The 20048-nt window shown below is 37.7% G+C and overlaps 4 protein-coding genes across 6 annotated transcripts; 2 read left to right on the top strand and 2 right to left on the bottom strand.

Moving 5' to 3' along the window:
- Positions 1-100: 100 nt before the first annotated feature.
- LOC121975690 (protein ROOT HAIR DEFECTIVE 3-like) lies at positions 101-7369 on the top strand. Of its 2 annotated transcripts, none has more exons than XM_042527489.1 (22): positions 101-498; positions 635-701; positions 805-907; positions 1640-1710; positions 1827-1890; positions 2176-2241; positions 2322-2369; positions 2449-2511; positions 2597-2653; positions 3086-3244; positions 3402-3470; positions 3545-3636; positions 3740-3818; positions 4440-4605; positions 4684-4808; positions 4892-5154; positions 5223-5319; positions 5642-5803; positions 5880-5984; positions 6379-6473; positions 6581-6677; positions 6782-7369. In XM_042527489.1, the coding sequence occupies exons 1-22, from the start codon at positions 348-350 to the stop codon at positions 7058-7060; spliced, it is 2478 nt and encodes an 825-aa protein (XP_042383423.1). In that variant the 5' UTR covers positions 101-347; the 3' UTR covers positions 7061-7369. The 2 variants fall into 2 exon arrangements, with proteins under 2 accessions (XP_042383423.1, XP_042383424.1); XM_042527490.1 differs by having other exon boundaries at positions 1814-1890.
- A 760-nt stretch (positions 7370-8129) lies between these two features.
- On the top strand, positions 8130-10676 carry LOC121977770 (nudC domain-containing protein 2-like). Its single transcript, XM_042530194.1, has 5 exons — positions 8130-8223; positions 8325-8471; positions 8581-8631; positions 9914-10056; positions 10355-10676. The coding sequence occupies exons 1-5, from the start codon at positions 8175-8177 to the stop codon at positions 10433-10435; spliced, it is 471 nt and encodes a 156-aa protein (XP_042386128.1). The 5' UTR covers positions 8130-8174; the 3' UTR covers positions 10436-10676.
- A 460-nt stretch (positions 10677-11136) lies between these two features.
- On the bottom strand, positions 11137-17746 carry LOC121975688 (protein NETWORKED 1B-like). 2 transcript variants are annotated; one of them, XM_042527488.1, is made up of 7 exons: positions 17332-17746; positions 16875-16929; positions 16449-16737; positions 14776-16157; positions 14503-14691; positions 12511-14022; positions 11137-12353 (listed from the first exon to the last, which is right to left on the bottom strand). In XM_042527488.1, exons 3-7 carry the CDS (start codon positions 16549-16551, stop codon positions 11325-11327), a joined length of 4215 nt encoding a protein of 1404 aa, XP_042383422.1. In that variant the 5' UTR covers positions 16552-16737; positions 16875-16929; positions 17332-17746; the 3' UTR covers positions 11137-11324. The 2 variants fall into 2 exon arrangements, with proteins under 2 accessions (XP_042383422.1, XP_042383421.1); XM_042527487.1 differs by having other exon boundaries at positions 14503-16157.
- Positions 17747-18433: 687 nt separating this feature from the next.
- Positions 18434-19811, bottom strand: LOC121975687 (FCS-Like Zinc finger 8-like). The gene is made up of 2 exons (XM_042527486.1): positions 19072-19811; positions 18434-18729 (listed from the first exon to the last, which is right to left on the bottom strand). Exons 1-2 carry the CDS (start codon positions 19809-19811, stop codon positions 18606-18608), a joined length of 864 nt encoding a protein of 287 aa, XP_042383420.1. The 3' UTR covers positions 18434-18605.
- Between the last annotated feature and the right edge of the window lie 237 nt (positions 19812-20048).

The raw sequence follows: 20048 nt of genomic DNA, 5'->3' as shown, positions 1-20048 counted from the left end.
AATTTTTTTTAAATAAAATAATTTTTTATACTAAAAATGCTTTTAAATAAAATAAAAGAGTCGTTTCAAATGGGGAGTCCAATGGGACAATGCCTATAATATTAATAGGTCGCATAACGGCAACAATGCCGAGAAAATTGGCTCATCCTTGTGAAATGCCTAGCTTCTCTCCTCTCCGCTCCACTCGCTCCCTCTCTCTCTCCCCTGGCGAATCCTAGATTTTGATCTAGAGAGGCACCCTGAGTTTGAGGGTTGTGTAGATCTCCCATCGATCTGCTTCGGTTGCTTTTTAGTACCATTGAACTTCATTGTTTCGCCCTCATCGCCGATTTGTTCTAGATCGGAGGATGGCCGAGGAGGAGTACCGATCAGCCCAACTCATCGATGGAGAAGGAGAGTACAATGATGCTGGTGTTGAGAATTTCATGAAGGCCACGAGGCTCGCCGAATGTGGACTCTCATATGTCGTCGTCTCCATCATGGGACCCCAGAGCAGCGGTGAGATGGCCTTTTTGTGACCTATTTTGTCTGCTGTCCGATTTTAGTTTTCTTTTTAAATTGATCTTGATTGTTTCAGCTTTGCCATCCTCTCTTCGTTTGTAACACCTATTTGATGATTGCTGTTTTTGAGCAGGGAAAAGCACTTTACTTAATAATCTTTTCCGAACTGACTTTAGGGAAATGGATGCTTTGCGGGGAAGGTACTGATACTTCTGTCTGTGCTTGAGAATAGCTGTTCACTCGGTTCCATTTATTGGAAATACTTGTTTAAGATGAGTGTTTCTGGTTCCTTCTTCTTATCAGGAGCCAAACTACGAAAGGTATATGGCTAGCGAAATGTCGCGGAATAGATCCTTGTACAATTGTGATGGATTTGGAAGGTACTGATGGAAGAGAAAGAGGAGAGGTAATATTTTACATTTGCATTTGTATTTTTTCTTTCTAATTGCTCTCCATTCGTTCTGAAAGAAAAATTTTATATTTTGCCCCTCAAAACTTATATTCTTTTAAATTATTCCCTAGAATTTTCTAACTCTTGTCACTTCACCCTCTAACCATTAAGAGTGTTAATCTATCTAACAAAGTAATGATTGGCTTATATGTCACGTCACTTTCCTATCAAATAACATGATGGTATTAAATATTAATACTTTGGGGGTGAAATGACAAGGGTTTGAAAATCTCAAAGGGTGTGGGACATATTTAGGCCACTAGAAATTTAGGAGCGCATTTTGAAAGAGGCCAACATTGTAGGGAAAAATAAAATTTCCCTCCACTTCACTACATTGAGTTAATCACATTCATCATTATATTGGGTCACTGGCCTAGATAAAACAACACATCTAGGAAGTAGTTGAGCATGGAAATAAAATAAAAAATTATGTGTAACCTCTTTCTGGTCACTAACACAACATTGAGTTCCAACTATTTAGAGTCAGTTATATTTATATTATTCCTTCATTATAATTATTGAAGAAATGGTCAAAAATCCTATCGGATGCACATTCTCCATAAAATTCATCCTTCCAACTCTTCTTTATCAGCTTACAGTTATTTGACCATATACTTCTTTTGGTTTTCTAAGAGATCAGGTGCCACTTTATCATGATCAAGATAAACAATTTTTACTATTTTTTAGGATGATACTGCATTTGAGAAGCAAAGTGCACTTTTTGCGCTGGCGATATCTGACATAGTTTTGATAAATATGTGAGTTGAGTTTTATCTTTCACTTCAATTCACTTGTCTCTCTTATCTAAGACTGCACTATTCTTGCGAAGTTTATGAAGTTTAGGTTTATCTGTTGTTAAAGTTGCTTTATCCAGGTGGTGCCATGATATTGGACGAGAGCAAGCAGCTAACAAACCCTTGCTAAAAACAGTATTTCAGGTATCTTATATCTTTTGCTAATCTAATTGATTTGTCTTGTAATCGATGCTAACATAACATGAGATGGGTTACCTTATGTCAATATTTAATGATGTATAATCTAGTTAACTTTTTCAAAAGTAATTTATATACTGTTAAGTTAAGTATTTTGTTAACTTGATTTATATGACAAATTTTAGTTTTAAAACGATCTTATTTGTTTTTTTTATCTTTATTATTCATGTTTTGGTTGTGTTAGTTACTACATTGTGTCTAACGTTATCAATCTTTTGATTTCTCTTATAGGTCATGATGCGATTGTTCAGCCCTCGCAAGACCACATTGCTCTTTGTTATCCGTGACAGGACAAGAGTATGATCTGCTATTGCGCCTTTTTTAACTTTAGGCTTTATAGTTAGCAGTACTAATTCCTTCTTTTTGATTCTTATTAGACACCACTGGAAGCTTTGGAACCTGTTCTAAGAGAGGATATACAAAAGGCATGTTGTTTGATCTTCTTCTGTATCATGTTCCCTTTTATTTGTTGTCATTTGCAGCCATTGTCATTATTGTTATCAGATATGGGACAGTGTTTCAAAGCCTGAGGCTCAGAAAGACACAGCTCTCAGTGAATTCTTCAATGTAAGTTTCATCATGCAAAAGAATTGTCTATGATAACAAAATATATTGACTTGTTATATCTGATAACTTCAGTTCCCTTAATCAGGTTGAGGTCACTGCATTATCTAGTTATGAAGAGAAGGAAGATCAATTTCATGATCAGGTATAAGGTTTTTCTCCTCTTTCATTACTATAAAGTATATCATTTTCATGAACTATTGTCTGATAATGACGAAAACTTTTCTGTTAGTATTCATGGTATTCCGGTTTTGGTTTTAAGATTTAACTGTACTTTTAAATGTTTTCATAAAATTCTCTAATCCATGTATATCTCTACCACAAATGATAAGCTTATAGCACAGGGTGGACAAACGGGGGTCGGGCATTCTATGTAATATAATAGACTGAAATCTTTATATTTCCCTTTCTGCAAAAAGAAATAGTAGCATTTTGTCCTCCTAAAGTAAGAACCTTACATCTGCCACTGAAGACTTATATTCAAATATAGCTGTCATGCATTTCTAACATAAGTAAAGGGATATGATATAAATATAGCCTCATTAAAAAAAAAAATTGTGCATTTGCTGTGTAACAGGTTGCAGAACTTCGAAAACGGTTTGTGCATTCAATTGCCCCAGGAGGACTTGCAGGTGATAGAAGAGGTGTTGTTCCTGCTTCAGGGTTTTCCTTTAGCGCGCAACACATATGGAAGGTTGTGCGTGAAAATAAGGATCTGGATCTTCCTGCCCATAAGGTACAGTCGTACATCATACTTATTGAGCTGTTCAAATTAATTAGGGTTGGCCATATTAAATATAATTAGATACAACCTGATAATATGACATGATAATATAACCCCCAAAACTTTTTTTTTTCTTTATTTGTAACTGTGTTTGAACACAATTTTGTAGGTCATGGTCGCAACAGTTCGTTGCGAAGAGATTGCTAATGAGAAGCTCAGTCACTTAACCTCTGATGAGGTGACATCAGCCATCAAGTTTATATGTTGTCTTAAAATTCCCCACAAATTTATGTTATTTTAGTTGTGCTTCAGAAATGGCTGGAGTTGGAGGAGGCAGTGCACTCTGGTCCAGTTTCTGGCTTTGGGAAAAAGCTTGAAGCTATTCTTGATGCTTATATTGAAGAGTATTTTTTCTAAATATATCTTTTATTTTCTTGCATTTATTTCTTCAGGTTAAATAAACAAATATCTCATCATCTCTGTCTGATCCATTCATCTTTGATGCAGGTATGATAAGGAAGCTATTTACTTTGATGAAGGCGTTAGGACTGCAAAGAGGAAGCAACTTGAGTCCAAAGTCTTGCATGTAAGACAATAGACTACTAAACTTTCCCCTATGTATTCCTGATTAATTAGATTCTTTCCTATGGAACAAATACCCTTCTTTGACTCAGTGTTAATCACTTTATCCTCCCTTTTGTTGGATATAATAGCTTTTGCTTCCATTCAAATCTCTAGTTTTTGTCTTTTCTGTGGTAGACTCGTGATTACTGAAGCATCCTTCATGAGCATCTAATCTTAAATAATTGTCATGATTCTATTTAAACATGTGTCTTACCGTAGCATATAATAAAATAGAATTGTAGCACATGCTTAAACAGTTGCACCTGGTTAAATAGAACTGAGACCTGTTCATTAGTTGTAGAAATAGAATAATAGAATTGTGGCACCTGCTCACAAAACCATGACATCTTCTCGTTGGCAGTAAAAAAATAGAACAAAAAATTTATTCAAGAGAATTTATCCCCGTGTCGTTCTTTAAAGCTCTTCTTTATCAGATGCTTGACAAAAGGGCCTTCATGTATCTTTTATCCCTTTATCGTCGGCTGAGTTGGCATTTTCTTAGTAAAAGGGATGCTTACTTGATGTGTTGACATATATTAATCCATGAGTTGACATTTATATTCATCTCTTTGGTTCGACACAGCTTGTGCACCCTACTTACCAAGCCCTGCTTGGACATCTACGTTCAAAGTCTCTGGAAAAGTTTCAAAAGGATTTGGAAAGTTCACTGAATAGCAGGAAAGGCTTTGCATCATCTGTTCGAGACTGTAGTGAGTCCTCCATGTTTGAATTTGATCAAGGAAGTGCAGGTAACACCTTTACTAAGAAACTATCGTCGAAACTATACAATGCTTACTAATTCATACAATTTGATCTTTTACCTTCAGACGCTATCATCAGTCGCGCTGAGTGGGATGCTTCCAAAGTCCGAGAGAAGCTTTATCGTGATATCACTGCTCATGCAAATACTCTTCGCAATCAGAAACTCTCTGAATTAACAAATCGATATGAGGTCAATCAATGCTTTCATTTCGTGATCTGAATTCATCAAATTCTGGTGCTAAAAATGACCTTTCCGTTGATGTTGCTGTCCAGGACAAGTTAACAGAAGCACTTGCTGAACCAGTTGAGTCTCTTTTTGAGGCTGCAGGCAATGATACTTGGGCATCCATAAGAAATCTTTACCACTGTGAAACCAGGAATGCTCTCTCGGAATTCTCTACTTCACTGTCTGGATTTGAGCTAGACAAAGTTTCTTTCGACGAGAGGATCACGAATCTGAAAGAATTTGCAAAAAATGTCGTCGAAAAGAAAGCAAAAGAAGAAGCAGCCAAGGTTCTGATCAGAATGAAGGATAGGTAATTAAACTACTTACCATATCTGTACTTACTCCCCATTTCTGAGATTGTATGGTGTTAATTATCAGGTTCTCAACAGTGTTTAGCCGTGACAAAGACTCCATGCCTAGGGTTTGGACAGGAAAAGAAAATGTTCGGAAGATCACAAAGGATGCTCGTGCAGCGGTACTTTTGAACCTTGCATAGAGTGATCTTTTCAAAATTTCAATCTAGATCCACTACAAGGGAAAGTTCTGTGCAGGCTCCATTCATGGCTGATCATGTGAACTCGAAAAGGTCTTGTTTTGAGATTCATGCACGCTCTTCCTCAGGATATGTGAGTGCATGAAGAACGCCTCTTCACATGATCAGACCAGATCAGTCATGTAGGGGATTTGCACAGTAGAACTATCCCACTAAAAGGCCTAAACTTTGGAGTACATTTTACAATCAACCATTTATATAAACACAAATATTTGAAGCTTGCGTGTTCACTGTCATGATGCAGGCCCTGAAACTGTTGGCTGTAACGGCTGCTATTCGTTTGGATGAAAAACCAGACAAAATTGAATCCACTCTTATGTCAGCACTTATGGATGCACCAGTTTCCCTAGTACGGAGAACTGCAACAACAACAACAGAATCACTCGCTTCAAGCACATGGGAAGTGGTAAGCGTGGATATCCTATTGTCTACAATGATATGAAAAGGCAAGACAAGAAACTAATGTGTGGAATATTGTTCAGGTTTCTCCATCTAATACATTGATCACCCCTGTGCAATGCAAGTCTTTGTGGAGACAATTTAAGACAGAGACTGAATATACTGTCACCCAAGCAATATCTGCACAGGTACATATCCCTGTATTATAAGTTTCTTTTCTTTTGAGTGTGTTCTCGTTTTGCTCATATTCTCTTCTTGTTTCTTATTTTATATATTTTTTGAAATTGTAGTGAAATCATTTTGATTTGGCAAGTGAAAATATCAAAGTTCAGAATTAATTTTATTTCAGATTAAAGTTTTCTCCTTTAACAATGATATTATTATGTTCAGAATTCTTCAGCAAAGATACTATAAACACATATTGGCATGTATTAGCTTAAAGTAGGCATCACTACTGCAAGTAACAAGGAAACAACCATTGGTTCATGATTTGGAATTCGTAATTGATCATGATTTCTAATTGACTATGGCAAAATTAACTATAGTTGGATTAGTTGCTCACAATTATTCTCTTCATCTCAGGAAGCACATAAGCGCAGTAACAGTGTGCTACCTCCTCCATGGGCAATACTTGCTATTTTAATCCTCGGTTTCAATGAGTTGATGGTGCTCTTCAGGTCTTTGCTTCCATTTACTCTTCCTACTGCTTCAATCTACCTCACAGCCAATAAACGGACAACTGAAACTTTCATTCTTTATCTCATGCTGATTTTATTGTGAGCAGGAATCCTTTATACCTGTTGCTGCTTTTTGTTATGTTCTTGGTGTTCAAAGCTCTATGGGTGCAGTTAGATGTTGCTGAGATGTTTCAGAATGGCATAGTAAGTAAATTCTGGCATGTTACAAATGCACGAAACTTTTTGCTGTTTTTCAAGCTCAGAGGGTAGTTAAAGTTATTGATGAATCCCAAACATTCCTATTGCAGCTCCCTGGCATCCTCACACTATCAACAAGATTTCTTCCTACGGTGATGAACCTTTTGCGAAAACTAGCGGATGAGGGTGCTCGACCTCCCAATGCTCCACAAACCACCCAAAATAATCCACTCTTGGATGCACAAAGTCTCCGAAGAGATTCACAAAGGCATGTTCCTTCGCTCACAACCCAAGCACCCAATGCATCATCTTTATCGTCAATAACGGATTCTTCTCCCCAAAGCTGTGTTGAGTATCCAACAGCCAATGAAGTGAGTTGTACATCATAAGTAAAGATCCGATAATTAGACTCTGAAGCATGATGACCATAAGTAAAACTACATCATGCAAGATATTTGTGAGGCCAAGTAGAAGATACGTCTTTTCTCTTGATTGCCAGATGCTATTTTTGACTGTCTTGTATAGATAGGGACTGATACATTTTTACCGGAGGATCTGAGATAAACACGGATGCTTGATGTCTAAGTGCCGCGTTTAGTGTCTAAATGTTGTGTTAGTTTTCATACATTGGAAGAGACCATTTGGGAGTTCTTTTGTTTGCTTATGCTAATGAAAAATAACAATGTTTTGAGATTGAAGATGTAGTTTCATACTATACATAGATGTTATGTTCACTTCAATGCAAGAGAATCAACCATCAGACTTGCAAGCGACAAAAGAGGAGAGCATATTGTAATCAAGCTTGTTCTTATCATATCGAACCCAAAAAATTAAAGTCAAATACTATTGACTTATAATTAAGAGGACTAACATGTGTTGGATAGAGAAGTCCACTGACTATAACTTGCTTTTTTTTTTTTTTTTATCTAATCATAATTCGGACTTTTTTACAAACTTGATGAGCATATTAATCCTCAAACAGACTTAACTTTTAATTCTTTTGACAATAGATTATGATGTTTCTTGCACCGAAATTTTTAACTCTTTTTGTCAATATCAAAATTTAAGTTACGATGTTTCTTGCACCGAAAACATGTAAATTCTTTAAGGATTTACGAGGTTGGGTTTTTATGGAACTTAGTTAGAACAAGATTGCCTTTGTAAATTTAGTATTAATTCATCCAATTAACTGTTAGTTATTTAATTAAGATAGTAGTTACTAAATCTAGTATTGTTTTGATTAAATCTCTAGCAAATCTACCATCTTGTGATATATTATTCATTTGATTAAAAAAAATTAATTATAAATAAATAAATATGATGTTTAACATGACATTTTTTTAAAAAAAAGTTATATATATATATATATATATATATATATATATATAAATGTTGTTAAATAAACAATGATGCAATCTTTTATATTAAACTGCTTATATATGCCGGAGAAGTCTCTGCTTCTCTCCTCCGATCTCTCGGCCGATCTACGACGGAGCACAGTTAATGGCGGAGAAATTGGCGTCGGAGAAGCGCCACAGCTTCGTCAATGGCGGTAAATCCTTGGCTTTCTCCTTGGAGTGCTTGCGCGCTTCCTACAAATTTTCCGTTGGTTCGGGTTTCTTTTCTCATCTGGTGTTGATTTCGATCCTCTAGGTCAGAAGGTTTTCGAATGGGATCAAACCCTGGAGGAGGTCGACATGTACATCGACCTCCCTCCCAAAGTTCCCAAGAAACTCTTTTACTGCAAGATCCAGTCCGAACACCTCGAAGTGGGGATCAAGGGCAATCCTTCTTATCTCAATGTATGCGATGCAATGTCTTATCTTTTGTTTTATTATCTTCTTTGTGTGAGATTTATGATTGCTTCTACATTTTTTTTTTCCTTCTCTCAATGAATTGGTTGTTTTTCATTATGATCTCGCCTGCCCTGTGAAGGCCGACTCGTCTTTCTGGACCCTTGGTAGTGCATCCTTGTTATCCTTCTATTCGTTATTATTGCCTGCAAGTTTTCCTATTTTGTTCCTTTATATTACGACTACCGTTGTTTCATATTTAGTATAAACATTCCTTGGCAGTTCGAAGCTGTGTATTGGACACTAGTTAGTAAGTCAATGCTTGGAATCAAACATGCGTGACAGAACAGTTGAGGGAGTAAATTCGTCTAAATATGAAAACTTCTCGTCAGTTTACAAACAAGCTCAAAGAGATCATCATTGGTACAATTGAAGCTTCTAGGATCTATGTTGCGTTGCATTGCTTCTTGCCATTCATGAAGTCGGTCAACACATAGAATAATTAATAAAATAGCTAATTATTGAGGGTGCTCACATAGCTATGCTACTGGTGAGATTCGATTCTTTGAAATTGTTGCTCAGCGCTTGTCTTCTTAGCTATAGTAGCTAGAGAATGGGGTTGTCATGTTGCACTTTCTTTGGAATTGAGGACTATTTTTGCTTTTAGCAACAAAAATCCTTTTAGAAATATTTTAATTGAGCTTAGTTGGTGATATTGGTCCTGTGTAGTTTGACCAACTTCACTAAGGTTACGTTTGGTTGGGTGTAATGTAATCGAGCTTGTAATGTAATCAAATTTGTAATATAATGTAATGTAATCTTGATTACATTACTACGTTTGGTAATATAATGTATGTAATTTTTTATTACAAGGGTGATTACATTCTTTTGTTTGGTATCCATTATTTTTTATAAGAAATGTAATTCATATTATTATAAAATGACAAAAATATCCTGCGATTTCTACCGACAGTTGCCGCACCTCTGTCGGAGCTTGCGGCCAGCGACCGACGGCGGCGGCGGCCGACGATCGCCGACCGACGCCACCGGCGGCGACGGCGGCCAGCGGCGATAACGGCCGGCGATCGGCGACGATGGCGGTGGCCGACGATCGCCGACCGACGGCCACCGGCAGCGGCGGAGCGATGACTGACTAGGGGTAAATTCGGCATTCAAATTTTGATTAAGCAGCGACCTCGTAATGTAATCGGATTACATAGTATTTACTTTGTAATCAAGATTACAAAACTTCACTACCTTTTGTAATCGAGATTACATTACATTACATTACAGGTTTAAAGTTAAAACAAACAAAATAATCAGCTTTGTAATGTAATCCGGATTATATTACTAGATAGATTACACCCTACCAAACGTAGCCTAAATGTCTACATTTACTTATTTTTTACTATGACAATTAATGATGTTTTTGCTGTCTTTACAAATTAGAGGATGAAGTCATGCACATAACATTACAGAAGAGGGACAAAGGAAACACTTGGTCATCTCCCGTACTTGGTCAAGGTTTACTGGATTCATATGCTGCTGATCTTGAACAGAAGCGCCTTATGCTTCAAAGGTTTCAAGAAGAGGTAAAACCTTTTTTTTCTCTCTTCTTTTTTACATTGTAAGAGGTCATGACTTTTAACAGGATTGAGTTTTCATGATGCTATAATAATTGTTATGTGTTTCAGTATAGCTTTACTATGATCTTGATTCCTGATAGCCAAATAGGTCCTCAATACATACAAACTTGAATCCAGAATTCCTTGCGCAAGTATTTACTCCATCCATGACTCATCACTACTTTGAGTTAGAAGTATAGATATCATGAAAACAAATTTAAGTTTCAATATGTTTCTTATTTAGGAAAAAAAAAACAATTTGCAGAACCTTGGTTTTGAATTTTCTCAGGCTCAGTTCAGCGGTACCTGCCCTGATCCGAGGACCTTCATGGTTGGCATAAGCTAAGCTTACAATTGAGGTGACTCCTCTTGGTTGTTCTTTCTTTCTTGATGACTAATCTGTTTTTAGACAATCATGTGTATACTATCCACTCTCGGAGTTACGAATTATGATTAATCTTTTTCCGTGGTCGCAAAGATTGCAACAATGCCACTAAACATATGATGAATGTTCTATCAAAATTATTGTATGATATGGGTAGCAGTAGTAGTTTTCCAAGAGTTGCGCCCTTCGGATCTTACAACTTGTGCTCAAACTCTCAAATTTGCGAACATTGTATTACATGATGTCGGTTTCTCATTTTCTAGAACATATATTGGATTATATAATACAAAATATTTCACAAATAATCGAAGATAATTCTACATTTTATATAATACAGAGAGATGACATTTCATTAATTAACTTTGTAAAAATGATTATACAGATTAATTCTAATAATTATTTATCAATGGAGTTTTAAAAAATTAATTTACTTGTTAATAGACATTACATATGATTCTCTTGTATCTTATTTTTTGAAAAAAAAATATTCTGAATTGTCATATCGTACTGGATTCTATTGTTTCATTTTTTTTTAAATTTTGTTCTGCATTGCCATTTCGTGTTGGATTTTATTGTATCTTTGAATGAAAATTATGGTGGAAGAATTTTCCAACCATCCTTTCAAGAAGAAAACTGAAAAAAAAAAAAACCTAAATAATAGATGCATAAAATCCATACAAATAGATAATTGAGCTCCATAAGTTTCTTACCTACATGAAAGCTACAATAAATATACAAACCCTCAAATTAGTAAATGACATTGCACTTTCATATATTTACCTAAATCAACTCACGATAACAACTACATAAAGAAGCACATAAAAGCCATTAAAACAAGCATGGACGAGGGTTAGTCACTGTTCTCTGCAGGCCTCAAACAGCCGCAGGAAGAACCTTCCTTCTGTCTCCTGTTGTTTCTCCTTCCATAGATGTATTCCCTCAGGCGAATCCCAGCCCTCCGTTTCATCGTCCTCATTCTTTTATTTGCATTTTCATCCTTCAATTTCAGCAAACCGTATTGAATCTTCTTCATCTCCAATTCCAACCTTCCGATTTTCTCAGACACCTTCTGTGCCCAGTCGGAGATTTGCTTCTGCCTTTTGCTGTGACTAGCCTTCTTCTCTGACTGATCATCGGGGGAAGCAAAAAGGTCTTCCACTTGCTTTGTCAAATTACCATTAACTTCACTGAGCTCTGATATGGTTCCCTCGGCGTCTTTCAATTGCATGCCGATGGCATTGAGCTCTGATCTAGTAGGCTGGTTGATCCTTTCAGGTGTTTCCATGTTCTTCTGTAGTTCCTTTATACTCGCTTGCAGAAGCAGCAACCTCTGTGCATCAGAAAAGAGTCTATCTAAGACCTTTCTGTTCCAGTCACGGCATGATTCTACTTTCTCAGGGAGTTCTAGCTTGCCAATGCATTCTTTCTCAAATAGCTTTCCTTCCATTTCTGCAGTTCGGTAGCTCTGATTTTGGGTGCTGCACCCCTCTTCATATTTTCCCCACAGTTCACCAGCCTCTTTAGAGTTTCTTAGGCCATGGGAAAGAACACCGTTCTTGTACCTTGGAGAATTCAAAACGATATCGATTTGTATGTCGCTCATGAGCTGCTTATACTTTGATCTAGCGATGTCATTGTCGGAGGCTCCTGTCGTTTTTAACCCTTCAATTTCTTTCCATGCAGCATCCAAACTAGCACTCGAATCTAATCGTTCAAGCACCAGAACATTTCCTGTATCCATCACAGCCTCCTGAAGCAGCTTCACCTTGTTGTGCAAATCTTGCAGTTTTTGATGTCCCATAGGTCCGGTGGCACTAAATTCTTCCTTATCTTCTTCTTGGCCCCTCTTGGTATAGAGAGAAGACTGAAACTGATCATCCTGAATAAACAACATCCGTATCATCATCAAACATCCACGTAATCTAATTTACTAAGTTCTCAGAACTCTTACTGCAGTATGATGAACATAAGAAAGAACTTCAGATGAATGAAACTAAAACATTTCTCACTTCGTTGAAAGGAAAGTGTGAACATACCTCCTCTTTTATCGTATTTATTGAAGTAGAAGTAGAATACCGCCTCACAAGGGAAAGTGTGAGATCTTCTAGGATTGCAATGTCATCCCAGAGGGACTCCAAAAACAGTGAATACTCATTCAAATCGCTTCTTAGTCCAGTTGTTTCTCCTTCGAGGACATAAATCTTTTTCTCCAACTCATGTATAGTTGAATTTTTTACTGTGATTTCCTCCTGGAGAATTTCCATTTGTTCTTTTGCACTAACACTTATAGCATGATTGACATTATACTGGACTTCTAGCAAATCACCTCTGCACTCTTTCAAGTCAGCCAGCGAGTCCTTCAGATGTGTGTTTTCATCTTCAAGCATTACTATTTTCCCATTGACGAGCGTGTTCTCCACTTCAAGCTTGCTGTTGGACTTGTGGAGATTGTTATTTTCATTAATCAATAGATTCAGAGCTGAATTTATCTCTGAGATAAGACTCCTACACACCACAGAAAGGCAGTCCAAAGCAATAAATTCCATAAGAAGATTGTTCTCCTCTTCCAGTTTGTCATCATTGTCTCTCGAGTTATACAGCTTCCTACAGAGAGACTTATTTTCTTCCAGTGCCTCAAAGCAATCAGTTTGTAATGTGCTGTGAGTTTTTTGTAGACAAGCTAACTGTCTGAATAGCAAATCCACTTCAATTTTCAAGGCTTCTTCTCGTTCGTTGCTTGCCTGCATCTCGTTCCTCAGAAGTTCACTCGTTGCAAGGATTTCAGCATTCTTGCATTTTACCCAGGTAAGATTCTCTGCTCTTACTTCAGATTCTCTCTCAAGAATGGTCTTCTCTTCTCTTAGTTCTGTGACATACTTCCCAAACTGCTGTAGAAGGTTAATGACAGCTGATTTCTCCTGAAACATACACTGCTTTTCATCCTGGACCTCTGAATTAGTCTGTTGCATTTGTTTCAGTTCACGCAAAATAAGCTGCAAAACTAATTCATCTTCGCTATTGTCTAAAGAAGCATGCTCAAGATCCTTCCTAAGTGATCTTATTATCACGTGTAGCCAGTCCCTTACTTTCGTGTTATGTTCTGTTAAAGATGTTATCTTACTCTCCAGTTTCAAGCATTCCTGCTCAAGCTTCAGCATAAGTTTCTCAGCACATCTTAATTCATATTCCTGTTTTTGAGATGAGAACGATAAGTTCAAGTTCACCTCTCTCATATCGCTTAAGCATTTCTGCAATATGAAAATTTCGATCTGAGCATCTACAATGTGGTGATGTTCCATTTGAAAATTCTCCTCCCATTGCCTAGCTTGTCCCTGAAGGTGCAATATCTGATTTTCTAATGCATTCTGTTGAATTTTGCTAGACTGAAAAATGTTATGGTTTTCTTTCTTTTCCATGATTAATAAATCTTGAAGTTCTTCTATTTGACGAAGGATTGAATCTTTCTCCCTCTCTAGGTTAGTGCTTTTGCTCTCTATCTCAGAATACCTGCCTTCCAAGCTCTGCAGATTCTGTTTAAAGCTTTCAACCTGATGCAATAAAAATAGAGACAACAAGCTGTATTAGTTCCAACTTCTTGTGATCAGCTCCATGGATCTTATCCTTCCATTTACGTACATACAGGGCTATATCGCTAATTATATTTGAATCTGCTATCCTATTTTACATACCTCAACAATATTCATCTCTCTTAAATTAATGTTAACTGTAGAAGTTATTAATTGTCTTTCGAGATGTTCATACTTTCAATTTATCTTCTTAGAGCTTCTTCACCTAATTGCTTTTGAATAATGTTTTTTTTTTTTATTACTTTAAATAGTCTAGGACGTCAATGTTAGCATTTTCCATGCTTGTTATACTAATTTCTGAACATGTTTCTACATGATGCAACAAAATATAAACTGAAGTCAGAACCACAAAATCAATCAAGAAATAATTCCAGAATAGGAGAATGGAAAAAGAAATTAGTATTTTAGATACCTTAATCAGCTTCCAGAAGTTATGTTTACCTGCGATTTGAGCGTGCTGTTCTCAGAAAGAAGACATAATTTCGCATTGCCAAGAGACTTGCAGGATTCTTTCACACTCTTCAACTTTCTTCTCAAATCCTCGAGTTCAACATTCATATCAGATTGGGAGTTCTCTAGGAATGCATTTTTCTTTGAGAGCTTCTCTATTTGCTGATTTGCAGCCTTCAACTGTGACAAAAGTGATGCCTTTTCAGCTAGATATATGGATATCCTACCACACAAATGAGCAGAGGAGTCTTCTAATTCATCTACCTTCCTTCTTAATCTGTCTAATTCAGCATTTACGTTCGAAAGTGTAGCTTCTAATACTTGAATCTCCTTTGACATTGTTTGCTTATGGTTTAGGTTAAGCATGTAAAGAGTTCTTTTGTCCTCATTTTCCATGATTGTATCCCTAAGTTCAAGGTTTGCATCCCTCAAATCCTCTATTAAGGTCTGAAGGGATTCTACATTTAAATTAACTCCCTGAAGTTCATCTGTAAGTGCATGACACTTAACTACCAAATCATCTCTTTCTTGTGTAAGACAATCTAGTTGTATCTGAAGAGCTTCCTTTTCGTCCATATGAAGATCAGCTTCATCTTCAAGTTTCCTTTTCAAATCCATCAGGAAAAAATTCTCATCCTGCAGGCTAAATATTTTTAGAGAAGACGAAAATTGTTCCTCAATTAGCTTCACATTCTCCTCCCTGATCTTCTTAAGTTCTTCATCCACATCCTTCAGTTTCTCAACTTCCATTTCGAGCTCCAGTACCTGATGCCTCATCTCTTCAAGGGTATCGGTATGCCTCTTTTTAATCAATTGGCAAGCTATCTCAGCTTCCACGTTTCTTTGATCTTTATCTTCTAAGGAGACATTGAGGATTTCCAGCTCCAGCCCCTTTTGGTTTAGCTCCTCCTGTTGATGCTCCATTTTTTTCTTTAGGAGGTCAAGTTCCAAATTTAATGATCGATTAGCCTTCTCCAAGGCAAGCCTCCATTCCTCGGTGTTGTTTAAACATGTAGCTCCTAAGATCATCTCCTCACCGAGTTTCTTAAGCTCAGCTTTGGTGTGAGAGACTTCATCTTCCAAGTCAGATATTCTCGTCATAGACTCCAGATATCGAGTAAGTGATTCTTCTTTTTCAAATTTTGCTGCAGAGTAGATCTCTTTTAGGCGTTGAACTTCACCTTCATTTTTATCAGCACGTGCTGATTCCAAACTAATTTGCTTCTTCAGCTCCTGGTTTTCAGTCGACAGCCTCACTATTTCTTTCTGAAGTAATCTATACTCTGAAACTTTGCCTTCCTCACTCTCCATGAAAGTTGCATCAAGATCATTATCTGCATCATTTGCATGTGAATTTCCTTGCGGCATTTCAGGATTATTTGTCTCTGCATCCAGGGATAGGTACTCATCGAACAAGTCGAAAGGAGTTTGGTTAGGAAATGCTTCAGCTATAGTTCGGTGAGCCTGACGAAGTGCCCCAGTCGCATGATCGTATCGTTCTGCCAGCGCCCGGTAGCCACGGTAAAATTCCTCTACCAATTTCATAAGCTCAGGACGTTTCTTGAAGTACATTTCTGCTTTTTTCGCAAACGAATCAGCATCTTCTTCTACAAGTCTGATCATGGCTTTTACCTTGTCATCTATGTCTGCAACGGCAAGTGTAAATGATGTTCCATCATTAACATTGAATAATGTATCAGGATAAAACAGCTAAAACTTGAATGATCTTTTTGGGAACTATGTTTCCTATTACTGAGTTATATTTATATGTATAACAATTAATGCTTGTGAATTTTGGTCTTTGACTATATGAATAATTATATATTCATGCTCCACTATAGTTTAGGAAATTATAGAAGTAGAAAGCTCGATTCAACGTACAAAATGCATCAATTCTTGCTGTCAACCTAGACAAAGAAGAGAGTCAAAAGCATTACCTGCAAGATTATCCTGCAGCCATTTGGAGTGCTTGGGGATGATATGACTATCCCACCACCATGAATACAAGCGTCTGGATTCAGCTTCTGACAATGTTGCCATGTTGACTGTTACCAAGGCAACTAAAATCTTCTGCAATCTCACATATGCTCAACAAAGGATTTCCAACAACGAAGAAGATCAATTTCAGTAGCAGACATTAATGATACAACATTTTGATGAAGCATATGAGAAAGAAGTTGAAGATCATGCAGTGTGTGCTTCCGACTTCATGGCTTATAGAACCATCTGAGAAGAACATGATAAAGTCACACTTAAAACACAATAAAAATTCATCCACCAACACCATCCACAAAAGTAAAAGCATGATTAGTAAACGTAAAGACATCAATGAAAGATGAAAAGAAAATGATATATTCTCTAACCCTGAAGTTGGGAGGTAGCAATCAATCTTCTCAGACAATCCAACACGCTTGTTTTCTGTAACAAACAATGAATGCATTTAGAGATCATTTGCTTGTTTGTTTTTTTCTCAGTGTCTGATGCAACATAAAACTGTGATTAGTGATTTAGTTGGTCGCCTGAAGTTGAATCGTATACTTCACTTCGCTCTGCAACTTCTCAAACACTTACTCAAGCTTTGATTTGAGTGCCAAAAAAAGAAGAAAAAAAAACTAAGGCGATGATGGAAAGATAATCTCCTGCTGGCGCGAGACTGGAGATCTAGGGCAACTTTATCCAAGAACTCAAACATAGAGGAGGAGAAGTAGCATTGAAAAAATCTTCAGCATCAGAGAGCCAAAAACCCTCAAATAGAAATCGAAATCGGTCTCCGAGCGAAAAAAAAAAAGTGGGAAGAAAAATATGTATATATAATCATACCGTGAGCAGAAATCGTTCTTCCTCCCAAAGTTGATCATCCAGCAGCCGTTCTTCCAGATCCAGCTGCTTTTCTCACCCAGATTCATCCCATTTCTCCGCCGCACATCTCCCGCTCCGGCAAAAAAATAAATCAACGAGCAGACAAGAAAAGCATCCCAAAAAAACAAAGAAGAGACGGCGAAAGAGACAAAGAAACAGTGGAGGAAATGCAGAGGGATTCGGGAGGCGAAGTTGGTGGATTTGCGGAGGATGCGATTGGAAATTACTGCCCCGATCAATTTAACGACGCGGTGAATGAAGAATCAAACAACAACAACAGCATACCAATTCGTGTAGCAATTTTTTCTCCGCCGCGTCGGCGCAGCTGCACCACTGCAAGTTAATGAGTACAATAAAGTAGTGGCAAAAGGAGAGCAGTCATTGTTGGCTGCTGTGCTGTTCTTGTCCTCTTCTGCCTCTCTCCGTTGCAGTCGCGTCAAGGCGTCGATGGGTCGTGCCCGAGTTTGGGTTGCCCTCGAGCTATGTCTGACTCGGCTCGAGCTGAACTTCGGTTGCCTTCGAGCTACGTCTAACTCGGTTCGGGTTAGATTGTGTTAGGCCTAGCACAAGCATTGCTTGACTTATCATGGCGACTCCACACCAACTGGGCCCCTTCACACCGACCAATGGCAGGCATCCAATCACCTTTTTTTTAAAATTATTTTCTCCCTTTTATTTTTCTGTAATATATTAAACTCTTTTTTGTATTTAAATGATACAAGAACAAATCATTTATTCTTGTCTTCTCATTCCAATCTACTTTTTGTAGTCTATTGTTTCCTTTCTTTTTGATAAAATATAATATATATATATATATATATTTTGTACAATTTGGTGATGAAAACAAAAGGATATGATAGTATTATATATCAAATCGCATCTTCCTTTTGGTGGATGCATTTTAATTTTTAAATTCATATAGTGATAAAAAATAATATCTTTAAAATATAAAATAAATTGCACAACTCAACTGGACAATTATTGCATAATTCAATGATCTCCCTCCCTCTATTCGTTGTCCTTTATATTCTGCAAAATTTGTCACTTTGTCATAAACAACTAGTTAATCGCACTTCCAATAATTTATTGAAAGTTTATCTTGAACAACAACACAAAAGCATCCAGAAAAATGGTTCACAAATCATAATAACTTGAGAATTGTGAGCCAAAAAGGAAAGAAACAGTTTGATCCTATCCTTGCAAGTCTCTCTTTCAGCAATGAACAGCCTGATCCATCACAACATTCTAATTCTACCTCCATTAGAAGATGATAAATCCGGTGAGGAATTCGCGAAGACACCTTCATCGATAAGGATCTCGCGTTGCCGACACTCGATGCTGCAAAATGCTTTCTCCCCTCTGAAAGAAACATTACTGAAATGTTACCATAAAAATGATAGAACACCTTACAATGAACAGAGAAAGTAGTGTTTAATCTTGGTTAATCATGGCGATCCATGAGCAGTGATATTACTTCAATTATCACAGAATTTGAACAAAACAGCTTGTTCAATTATCACACTAACAAATACTTAATCATCGGAGAACTGTTACAGTTACATCATGTTTGCTGCGACATCATGTTGTAACTGTTATAGTTTTGCATGGTGATCAGAATCACAGAAGTAATCGACAGGGATCATGGCGAACTCTAGAGATTTCAGTAACTTTGTTTGAAGCCAAAGTTGGAAGAACACTGACCTGTACATAAAGATATCGATCCCTTCTCCAAGAATCCTCTTGCATGCATGGCAAGAAGTCAAAAATCCATCTGCGGAATCAGCGTCATGGTAATTCTCCTTCCTTGTCGTACTGGATTCATCGCTGCAGCTCGCCACGATGCGATTGCCGAAGATGTGAGTGGTTTTCGGATTTGGCCCGTGTGAGATCACACGAGTGTAGTCTTCCGAGAGCTCCATCTCACTCATGGAGATAGACCTAGAGACGGTAGGTACCTCATGGCCGGAGGATTTCCGGGCGAGGGAGAAGAGAGCCAATTGAGACTCCTTGTTCTTGACCCCGAACTCGATTGGAGAATTCGGAAACTCGACAGAGCCATTGGAGGGAATCCGAACACTCAATTGCGACCCAAAGATGACCATTCTGCGCTCGGAGTTCTTTCTGGCTTTTTCCCCATTGAGTGCGTCGACTATGCCAAGGCCGATGGGCTCGACGGCGTCAAAAGGAGGCTTCTTTGTCTGCCTATCGGAGTTTGAGATGCTGGAGAAGGAGGAGAAGGGCCGGGCCTCGAGTATGGAGGTCGGGCTCACGGCTGCCTCGATGTCTGCGAACCTCTTGGAGGAGAAGCTCCGGAAGAGCAAATGGGAGGAAGCAGCGAGCTTGCTGAGGTTATTGCTCGCAGAGGGAGATTGAGGAGAGTTCGAATCAGGCATCGTGAAGCTCTCCTTGCCGCCTACCGATCTGGATCTCCTCTTCAACATAGTAAAGCCTTAATCTGAACACGAAAGGTAAGAGGGATTCATTCTGAATTCCGATTCACCCTTTTGATTAACAAGGAAAGTCTGAGAACTAAATAAAAATAAGATGAATGAAATCAAACTCACAAGATACGGGCGTTAGATTCTCTTCAGTATTCAGAATAAAATCTGCCTTTTTCTTCGTCGCCGGAGTGACACAGCACCAATCAAGAACTTGAAGCGCGTAAAGGATCTATCTGG

Source organism: Zingiber officinale, chromosome 4B (genome assembly GCF_018446385.1).
Source record: "Zingiber officinale cultivar Zhangliang chromosome 4B, Zo_v1.1, whole genome shotgun sequence".
Lineage (NCBI taxonomy): Eukaryota > Viridiplantae > Streptophyta > Magnoliopsida > Zingiberales > Zingiberaceae > Zingiber > Zingiber officinale.
This window is presented reverse-complemented; position numbering and strand designations above follow the sequence as displayed.

Bases quoted from the DNA above. Each gene is read 5' to 3' on its own strand.
- LOC121975687 (XM_042527486.1), bottom strand. From the start codon at position 19,811: ATGTTGAAGAGGAGATCCAGATCGGTAGGCGGCAAGGAGAGCTTCACG. The intron at 18,730-19,071 runs GTCAGTGTTCTT...TGTTTCTTTCAG, and splicing joins ATCGATATCTTTATGTACAG to AGGGGAGAAAGCATTTTGCA.
- LOC121975690 (XM_042527489.1), top strand. From the start codon at position 348: ATGGCCGAGGAGGAGTACCGATCAGCCCAACTCATCGATGGAGAAGGA. The intron at 1,711-1,826 runs GTGAGTTGAGTT...TGCTTTATCCAG, and splicing joins GACATAGTTTTGATAAATAT to GTGGTGCCATGATATTGGAC. The intron at 4,809-4,891 runs GTCAATCAATGC...GTTGCTGTCCAG, and splicing joins AATTAACAAATCGATATGAG to GACAAGTTAACAGAAGCACT.
- LOC121977770 (XM_042530194.1), top strand. From the start codon at position 8,175: ATGGCGGAGAAATTGGCGTCGGAGAAGCGCCACAGCTTCGTCAATGGC. The intron at 8,472-8,580 runs ATGTATGCGATG...TGGTTGTTTTTC, and splicing joins GGGCAATCCTTCTTATCTCA to ATTATGATCTCGCCTGCCCT. The intron at 8,632-9,913 runs GTAGTGCATCCT...TTTACAAATTAG, and splicing joins CTCGTCTTTCTGGACCCTTG to AGGATGAAGTCATGCACATA.
- LOC121975688 (XM_042527487.1), bottom strand. From the start codon at position 16,551: ATGGCAACATTGTCAGAAGCTGAATCCAGACGCTTGTATTCATGGTGG. The intron at 14,023-14,502 runs GTAAACATAACT...TTATTGCATCAG, and splicing joins ACAGCACGCTCAAATCGCAG to GTTGAAAGCTTTAAACAGAA. The intron at 12,354-12,510 runs GTATGTTCACAC...TTGTTTATTCAG, and splicing joins TAAATACGATAAAAGAGGAG to GATGATCAGTTTCAGTCTTC.